Source organism: Chenopodium album, chromosome 8 (genome assembly GCF_948465745.1).
Source record: "Chenopodium album chromosome 8, dcCheAlbu1.1, whole genome shotgun sequence".
NCBI classification, from domain to species: domain Eukaryota; kingdom Viridiplantae; phylum Streptophyta; class Magnoliopsida; order Caryophyllales; family Amaranthaceae; genus Chenopodium; species Chenopodium album.
Genome location: NC_137841.1, coordinates 76,578,522 through 76,588,926, shown reverse-complemented (window position 1 = coordinate 76,588,926; position 10,405 = coordinate 76,578,522). Strand labels below are relative to the sequence as shown.

General features: G+C 33.5%; 1 protein-coding gene across 1 annotated transcript; it reads right to left on the bottom strand.

The window, feature by feature from the left end:
* Window positions 1-1,104: 1,104 nt before the first annotated feature.
* LOC145556808 (synaptotagmin-5-like) lies at window positions 1,105-8,750 on the bottom strand. Its single transcript, XM_081618456.1, has 13 exons — window positions 8,317-8,750; window positions 8,070-8,174; window positions 7,925-7,975; window positions 7,698-7,818; window positions 6,784-6,905; window positions 6,291-6,392; window positions 5,976-6,050; window positions 4,527-4,606; window positions 4,019-4,169; window positions 3,711-3,941; window positions 2,805-3,098; window positions 2,568-2,681; window positions 1,105-1,624 (listed from the first exon to the last, which is right to left on the bottom strand). Exons 1-13 carry the CDS (start codon window positions 8,419-8,421, stop codon window positions 1,478-1,480), a joined length of 1,698 nt encoding a protein of 565 aa, XP_081474582.1. The 5' UTR covers window positions 8,422-8,750; the 3' UTR covers window positions 1,105-1,477.
* Between the last annotated feature and the right edge of the window lie 1,655 nt (window positions 8,751-10,405).

The following is a 10,405-nucleotide window of genomic DNA, read 5'->3' as shown; positions in this document are numbered from 1 at the left end:
TACCCAAAAGAAAAAAACCACCCTATACCATTTTAGCTAATATTTTTTCTTTTCGTTGATATAACATATAACTATAATATAATATGAGTTGAGTATTGAAGTCATGATTAATATATGGATGAGATGGTAAGATATCTAATGCATCCTATCAGGAAATTAAACGAGAGAGAAATCTGAGTTAACATAAAACTCCTATTTGCGACCAATTAACATAATAGGGCTATGATATAGATACTTGTTCACAAGGAGTTCCTCCATTTTGGTAACAGAAAATAAGAGTACGTTTTTTACCTTTCAATTAACAAAAGGAGTAGTATAAAATTGCAAAGCTAAAGTGCATACGAATAAGATTGAAAGACTGTGCCTCATTATAGCATAAATGGTAACCATGATTGCCAAAAATAAAAAATTATAAATTAAATAAATTAAAATTAAAAAAAAAAAAAAAAAAAAAAAAAAAAAAAAAAAAAAAAAAGTAATATAATCCGCTACAACATCAACAATTCAACACCAAGAAACAGGAAAGTTATAATCAAGAAATTAAACGAGAGAGAAATGTTACAAATCTGTAACCACCATTACAAAGGCAATGAGTAACAAGATTCTTATGAAGAGATTGCTAGTGTTGTAAGATGACGATGACCATCTTAAAAACTGTACGGATGCTCTTGAAACAGAGCATACCCGAGAACAATCTCATGGTTCAAGCCATAATGATTGTACGGGAGAAAGTGGATGAGGGTGTTGGGGATGCAGAGGAGGAGTGAAACAGAGGAGTACGAGAAATTTGCCCAAAAAAACTATTATATAGATCAAAATCGTATTATATGGGATGTTATTAGATTTTATAATTGTTTTAACTCAACTTATATTGAATATATATATAGTCAAATATTTGTATTAGAGATTGTGAAAGTCAAAAGTATGACTATAGAAAAGAGATGAGGGGGATTGGGGAAGGGGATGGTGATTCGGGGGAAAGCGGGAGGGCTGATGACAAGGGTGGTGGGAGGGCCGACAAAAGGGGGCTGAATTTGGTGCTGGCGGCGGGGGTGGGGTGGTGGCGGAAGGGTATTTTTTTTTTATTAATGCATGAAAAGCACATTGTATGACTAATGCTTTATATTCATATGATCGAATTTTATACATGACGTGGAAATCAGATCACCTTCGCAGAAGAATAATTGAACAAAAACTCTAAAAATCCTATGTACATAATCTACTGTGTTTGGGTTTGAACTTTTGATATCTCTGGTCATTACATCTATAACAGTAAATATCATTTACCACAAAGAATGACCTGAATCATGCAGAAATTTAATCACTTGGTCTCACCATAACATATATTCCACGGAAGTTGAACTGAGCTTGCACTTGTTGTTAGTCATATGCTCAAATGAGGGAGGAAAGTCGAGGAAACGTTTTGATATTTGTGTACCTTTCGAGCACTCCTTTCACAGCGTCGTGCTTATCCTACTTAAACATCCCTCATTATTGGCTGAGGAGTCCACTTCAGATGCAAGGCTAGCCTTCCGGATGTTGTTCCGTCTAGATCAAAGATGTCGTAGAGATCCCCTTCCAGCAGTACTCTAGTAAGTGTCATGATGCATCTTCCCATATAATTCTGCAATATTAGATAGAGATAATTTTTTTGAATTTTCCAGAGAGTGATCTGACTATTTAACATCATATGAAACAAAAATTTGACAACAACATTGGATACATGAAATAAGTTTTTTGGTGCCGTACAATACAGAAAAAGTGTACACACTTTAAGTCTTTAACCGATGCAAACTAGAAATATCCTCTTTGCAACTGTGTGGTAATGCTGAAAAAACCTCCTGTAATTATACAAAGGATATTGTGATGAACCCAAATAGAGCTCCACCTATTCGGGTCTACCATCGTAGGGGCAAGGTTGACAACCGTGGTCAAAGAGGGAATACCGAGAAGAGCAGGGAAGCAGAAGCAGGGGAGGGATGAACAAGGGGTCAAACACAACAAAGAGCTAAAGACGAGTAATTAAGAGTAGAAGAAGGAAAGAAGAACAAGCAGCTTCAATTATGTTATGTATGGTTTTTCTTAAAGTAGTAATTAAGTCACATGTGACTCCTAAGTAGAAGTATAAGTAATGTAGTAGTATGATTAGGAAGGGTATCCAGAAAATTATAAGGAAACACTAGAGAGTAGCAACCTCAAGTTGCCGGAGATTGGTAACCTCAAGTTACTCCCCCTATCACTTGTAATCGTTCCCTTAAATTAATCAAACAACAATCAAGCCTTCCTTCTATTTAATTATTACAATTAATTACTAATCTCCGGTGACCGGAAGTCGGTTCATAACAGATATGTGTAAACCCCCCCCCCCCCCCCCCCCGAAATAAAAATTTAAAAAAAAAAACCCAAAAATAATAAATACTCTGTAATCTGGAAACAGTGTGAATAAGGTACTTGAGACTTGATAGCAACTGGGCAACAAAGCATTGCATTGATGTCCTGATGATAAATGTAATTAACTACTTGTGGACTAGTAGAAGAAACGGTCAAATTCAGGCTAATGAACTTACCTTTCCGATTGTGTCATGATCATACACCTCAAAAATAAGTAGTTCGTGCAAAGCATCCTCCACAACAAAGTCAAAGGTTTGGTTCCAAACAGGATTTAGAGTTTCATTTAGAACCTGCAATTGAATAGAGAAATTGGTTAAGCATGCAGCAATTTCTGAAGACCAGTCCAACTGCAAGCCATAAATTAAGGCAGTAAGGCACAATAATGCAAACACTGATCAATAATGAATACATACTCTAGTTTTCATTTTTGTTCCTGCCTTCTTCAGTGACACAGTCACATAAGGGTCAGACTTTCCAGTCAGATCCATAACGGGCAAATTTTCTGCAGATACTACTGTTACAGAAAGCACCCCTCGAAGGATGACCTCATGCTTCTTTTCACTGGTTTTTCTTTCGATATCACTGACATCATCCTCAGTTGTGTCTTTCAAGACTCTTTCCACATCCGTCAGCGGCACAATAGAGGAAAAAGGATTTAGAATCTGATTTTCAGTGCCAAATGGACAATATAAGAGCTCCAGATGCACCTGCATTCCGAAAGAAGCCAAGTGAAAATTAAGTCTCCTCTTTCTCAAGCTTCTCTCTTATTAGCCTCAGTGCCTCACCACGAGGTTTATAAAAGAAGGCAAGAAACTAAGAATTGAGAGGAATGAACCAAAAATAGGAAACATTTGTATTTCAAATCTTGTATACTATCACCAATATACTTCTAACAGATGATTTCAATATCTCTACTCTTAAGTAGTTCAATCATTCTCATTCATAATACTTTTATATTCTGCTACCTTATTTTAAAAAAAAAAAAAATCTAAGTATCAGGTAAGAAAATGAAACTAAATTTCACTGACTTGCACCTCCGAAAATAATAGATAATATATGAGCAGGATAAGCCAATAATATAAAAATAAATGAATAAGTTCACAAGCTATTGGGTTGCTGAACACAATGTCAAAAAATGTGGAGAGGCAATTTGATACAACATTGAAAAAACTTAGCAAACACTCTCTTCTGTTTTGACCTCCTACTTACAGGAAACAATTTAATTTCATTTCCATTAGTTTTCTGACTTTTTACGTTGTTCATATACAAAAACCTAATAGAAAGGAAATCAGTAAAGATTTGTGAGACAGGTTCCTTACCTGACCTCTATTTTTTTTATCCCTCTGAACCTTCAGGTCCTTGACAAGATTCAACCATTCAATTTTCACTTTACCAGGCTCAAGCACATTAATTGGTATTTGTGCACAGCCAATAAGTTGAGGAGGCTGAAGACCTTCATCATCATAGACTCTAACAGTCAAATGTTGCGTGGCTGGATCCTCAACTACGAAGTCAAAACTCTCATTCCATATTGGATTTAGTTGATTGCTCTGAAGAAACGCTATAAAGTCATCGAAGATAAAATAAAACATTTGAAACTAGAGTAGAGAATAGAACACAAACTTACAATAGTTTTACTTTTTTTGGTTCTGTTACGTAATGGGCGTATGAATAAGGAAGCAAAAGGATCAGACTTCCCAATGAGATCTTTATTTGACAGATCTTTAGCTTGCACCAGTTTCACCTCTAAAATTCCATGAGGCTTCAATTCCAAGTCACTGCACCAGAAAAAGTTCACACACAAAACTATCATCAAACTCAGCTTTCAATAAAGCAAATTCCCCTCCAAAGATTCAATTTATGTTTGAAAAAAATAAACATTCCAAAGCTTTTTTTTTTTCAATCGGTCATCATCTCCATATGGTTACATTTTTTGGCTGTCCATAGCCAATTTTATATGCAGCGCCTTAGTTAAGGTCTCTTGAACTTTACTATTGACACTAGATAAAAGATTGATGGGTTCATTTGAACAATTTTACGGACATAAGCTCTATTCTTTAACCTATTTATTTTTAAGAAAAAGGAAATGAGGATGAAGCCTTCAAAAGAGAACATTAAGAGCAAACAGCACTTGCCTGTAATCTCCAGGTATAATTGGTATTATCTTACGAACTGGCCACGTTATAGAGTCTTCTATAGCATCTCTTATCATTTCCTGCAAATTTATTGCCAGATTTTCAGGTTGTACGGCCCAGTAGCTTAGAAGTAAGTGTGTAAGACTTTACATACATGATACATCCTATACAATAATGTAAAACAATTAAATTAAGAAACTTTTAGGGAACAGAAAAACAATGAGTTTAAAAATGTTTTCAACAAAGAAAGAATTATGATCAGTCTAATGAGTTTTTATATTTTTTTTTTGTTTTTATTTTTTTTACCTTCTAATCACAAGGATTGAACAGAATATCTTACTGAAATTTCTAGACATAGTTAAAGGTACATGCATGCTATGTGAATATGTGATTGCTTTTTTTTTTTTTGAAACATGAATATGTGATTGTAGTCAAGCTCTAATGAAAACAACTCTAAGCCAATATCATTGTCCCACACAAAAAAAAAAAAAAAAAAAAAAAAAAAAAAAAAAAGGAAAATGAGAAGTATTTTTTTATTTTTAAAAAAGCTATGAAATAGTTTAACTGTTCATGCCTAATACTAAAAATATTAAGCCATTTTCACAGTGCTGCTTGTGTTTCTAGGCTTGAGTGTTTGACTGTCTGATCCTCGTGGGAGGCATGGGATAATGAAATGGTAAAGTCAGGATTATGGTGACAGGATAGGATCTAAACACGACAATGGAAATAGCAAGAATAACGCGCAAGCGTAGCCCTTGTAATTGGAATGATCTGGGAAGGCTGTCCTATACAAAAGCTTATACCCATTAAAATAGAAAAATGATTCCCAAGGACCCCTAGTGGCCCTATGGAAAACATCTGTGTGAAATATAGCTATCATTTTATAAAAAAGACTGCTGATGGCAAGTTAAAGAAGTGGTAAACAAAACCGTAGCTAATGTAGCTTGACTCGAACACACAAAAAAGGGTAGTTAAAGAAGTGACAAACAAAAGGGTAACAACTGTACTTTGCTATTGGTACTAATACTACAGAGTACTAAACAGGAAACATGTATGGAAAAAAAACTCTCTTTCTCTCATTGCTCCTCTATTGTATCAAGTTATAATGCAGGTAGTGCATTACACAATTTATGAAGACAGGATTCCAAGAAACTGTAACCCTAAAGCCCAAGCCGTATGTACCCCACACTACCTCACAGTTCAATAAAATTGCTGATGAATTGACAGCGATTTTCTCTTAATTTTGCTCTACCAAAAGAATAGGCTTCCCATAAATACACTTTAAACACGCCAAAAACCATAATAATGCATGACTAAGAGATTCAGTTGAGCAAAAACCATAACAAAGAACATTGAAGCTACACAATTTTCAAAAGATAGCAGGATCTATTCAACAGATCTGCAACAAACCAACAAGAAGCATAATTTACAGAAAAAATAATTTCTTACATCAATGGAATCAGAAAGTCCTGGAACCATGGACATGTCACCACCAATAACTTTAAGTTTAAAATCCAAGTCTTTCTGCGTTGAATTAAACAGATGGGTCAATTGACAGAAAATCAACGAACCTAATAAAATGCTCAACTTTGAGTCAACTTTTTTGAAATGCTAATATCCATTTCTCATTTGTAAATTTTCTGATAAAGATGCCAATATATCATCTCCCATTTATAATGGAAGGCATATAAGGATAAAGGTCCTCGCAGAAAAGACAAAATAATAGAGATAATATATATAGATATCCAAAACAAAAACCCCTACCTTTTCTCTTAGTGAATAAGATACAGCGCCAAAACAAGGAAACTCGTTCACGAGAGGCTTGAAAATTATCCTGAAGAGCCCAGTAAAACCTATATTTTTAATCTAAATAAGCACATCAAGAATAAAAACATCAATGAGCAAGTGAGAAACCATTCAAAACAATAAAGAATCCAAATTATGAAGATATGAATTATTTAGAAAAAAAGATATGCAGAAGATTTCAATAAACAGTAATTAACCTGTGAAAATAAGGTCACAATGACTGAATCAAAACTTTCTAAATCGTGCTATCCTATGTTCCTAACTCTTCTTTGATATAAATTTGGGGTTTTGAAGGAGAGACAATTGAGGATGTAAGCTCATACATGAGCATTTCGGTGTATAAAAAATTTGTGCTCGTACAATTATAGAGTGTACTTCAGTAAATAATGCATCATATTTTCATCGTAAAGGCTACTCCTACAGCAAAGAACTGAAAAGGTTACAAATGTACCTGTATAGGTAGTGCAATACCAACATGAGTTTTCACATCAAGCACAATGTTTGGATTACCATCCCACTGCATCTCTATTTCCATGACTATCTCCCCAGGTTCACTATCAAGAATGCAAATTCCTGAAAACCCAACATCACGCATTGAGAAAAAAAAAATAAAAAAAATCAGCATTAAATACTTAACTATAAGAGTAGTAACATGTCATATTACCTAGTAACAACCTGAAATAATGACACTAAAAGGATCTGAAGTTCAACCATTAAACTGAACTCACACAGCCTAAAATATAGGCAACTGTACAACACTTAGGCACTCTAATTAAGAGTGCTGCCAAGACATCACCATTCAACACCCAACCATGAAAAATAATGATCATGATCAGGACCACAATTAGGGCCAAGAGAAGCTAAACAACATCTACTTTATTGGACATGATAATAAATCAAAGAAGCATATAATGGTTCATGAATTATATCTTGAATGTCAAAACACTGTTGATTTGTTCTAGTATTTCCAAAATCAAGAGCTTCCAGCATTTAAGAGCTTACAGCAATTGCTAATCATCATTCTCATAGCTGACATAACCTCTGGAGGGTAGAACACTAGAGAAAGTAATATAATGATCATTTAAAGAAGAAACAAATCTCATTTATCCTTGAATGAAGTTGAAAATGGTTCAATTTCAGATAATTGCTAAATTTCCAAAGTGTCAAATCAACTACTTCTCAATAAACACCACATCAAGTGATAGAACATATAATTACCTCACTAAATAAACGTGTACAATATAAACAAATCAATTACATTCTCCAACTTATGCCACAAAAAATTCGATCAAGAGATAAAATACTTAGTATACCAATTTCGATTCAGCACCCGGTGTTTCACAAACTCACAATCAGCACACTGACCTGTAAACTGAGGGGCCACAGTTCCAAGAGTCAGCTTCTTAAATGTCATGGAGGCTAATATGACAGGTCTATATTGCTCAAGAATCGGTTCCACCGTGCTCCTAATCAGCTCTGATGCTGCCTAATTAAACAGCCAAAACTCACACAATTATTTCCAAATCAATCACAATACATAGTTATGAGTCTTTTATGGCCAATTTCAATGATTGCAAGATGAAATAACTTACTTCATTAATATAAGGCCATAGTTTCTCTAACTGAGTATTAAGCCATTTTAGCTGCAATTTAACAGAACCCAATATTATTTCATTTGTTGCCATTTTAAGCATGTTCAATTCTCCAAAACAAGAAGATTGCAACAATCTAAACCACCTTTTCCATTTGAGGAAAGATAACCCATGGTGGGTATTGCTCAGGTGTGAATATCTTCCTAGCATCCTCCACTGTCATCCTAGAGAAAGCAGCCACTGTTGCAGCCTTAAGCAACAATAATCAAAATTTTAATGCACAACAACATAAACCCATCAAACAGCAACAACAAAAATTTGATCTTTGGCAACAAAAACACATTATAAATTGAATTTGATTGCATTAAGATAGGTAGGAGGGAGAAAGAGACCAAATCGGTGCGGCGTTTGGCGCGTATGTTCTCATAATACACCATAGCCATGATCAATCCAATACCAGAAGCAACACCAAGAACAATTCCTAAAACAAAACCCATTTTTTAGCTGAAAATAAATGGGTTTTGATCAGTTTGGTAAAATATGCTGAGAATTTGATGGGGTTTAATTTTAATGATGTGTTTGTTCATTGAGACATTTTATCGAACAGGTGGTGAGCATTTAGGAGAGAGAAAAGGGAAGAATCCAAAAGAAGGTGTGAAGAAGCGAGAATGTACGAACGTGATTATGTGAATTAATTTAGGATTAAAAAAAAAATGTTGATTATTAAAAAAAAGAAATATTCTGCTTTTGGGTTTGTGTTGTTAGTTAATTTAGAGGGTGTATTCCAGTTTTAGCAAAGGTAGTTTTTATTGTTGGAGAAGTTACTCCATTGCCACCTCTTTTTGTTTTGCTTGATTCTTTAACTTTCCCTTTTTATACCAAACAAGGTGTTTGTTTGTTGTATGTTGTATGTTGTCTACTTGTCCAAGAGATTAGTTTTCACAAGTCACTGCTTTGAAAACATTAGTTGGTTTTGATGGTACATAATATACTAGACTGTGTCAATAACTCAATGTAGTATGAGCTCCAACGGTCATAATTGCTAAAGCGGATAATTTTTTACTCCGTATGGCAATATAATAAGCGCAACTTTTTTAACCAATCAAAGTTTTTTTTTCATATAAAATGCTAGAAGAAATACATTTAGGGGTGGACCTTTATTTAACCAATCAAAGTATTTTTAAATTGTTCATTATAAGTAATTTGATGTCTATTTGTTGCATATAGAAAGTTGTGGCATAGTGGTTAAGTATTGTTATTTTTGAACAAAAGGCTAGGGGATCAAACCTTGCACCACCTAATTTTTTGGCGAGGATCCGCCATTGATTCTTAGCACAGTATTATTTATGTTACTTGTCTAATCGTCTATCTTAATTAGGTAGTCAAATTATATATCATCTAAACTAGTCTTTTGACTTGTATAACACAGGAGTTGTTAATATTAAAAAAAGGTGGAATATATGTGTTTTTTCATTATAATTTTTTTCAATGAGAAATAAGTTAAAAATTTAGGGAGAGGGAGAGTGAATGTTGAAACATACTCGATAAAAAATTTAAATTACGGGGAATATAAAAGAGTTATCATCAAATGTATATTAGTTTAGTATTGAAAAAAAAGGGGGGGGGGGATTGGAGGATGAAACGTAATTCGTACTTATAATGCTTGTAGTTTAAGTTTTTATCTTAAATGTTAGGTATAAAAATGTCTATAGTTTTTTTTTTTTTTTTTTTTTTTTTTTTTTTTTTTTTTTTTATAACAAAGTCTATAGTAGCTTTGAATAATACAACTTTGCTTATATGACTACTTCAGTACTTTGTGAATGTCTAATTGCTCATATTATATCTAGTATGGTTTTAAGTTCCAATGTTCACTTTCATTTATTAACAAATGATAATAATTTCTTAAAAGATATTTGAAATTAAAATCTTTCAAATTTAATACCCCAGTTATACTAAACAAGCCCCAGTGAACATACATTCATGTGTTTCCAAAAAAACAAATTAATAAAGAAAATTAAGATATTAAAACAAACGTAGATCACTTTACCTGGAGACAAAGCAAAGTAAAAAGAATATCGTACCATCTCTAGGATTATGTAGTGTGTGGGAAAGAATTTGATACTTTGTTTTTTCTTGTCAATCTCAATGCATTCGATCTTCTTGGAAGAAAAAAAAAAAATACAAGTATGACTGTATGAGAGTGGCCATTTTCCAGAGACTAACCCACGTTTGTTGCCACATAAAACCTTACACGCGGCAACCCTTTGTAATGGATTAGTGTTTGTACTGTATGTAATCATTAATAAAGAGACACTTTTTTGTTTGTTTGTTTTTCTTTTGGTCTTTTTGTTTTCCTTTAATCTTAAGATAAAAAATAATAATAATTTTAAAAAATATATAAATAATAAGGAGAATGACTTTGTTTGAACATCAACCCTCATGGTTTTTTTGGTCCAGTATTTACAGGTCAGACACTTTAAA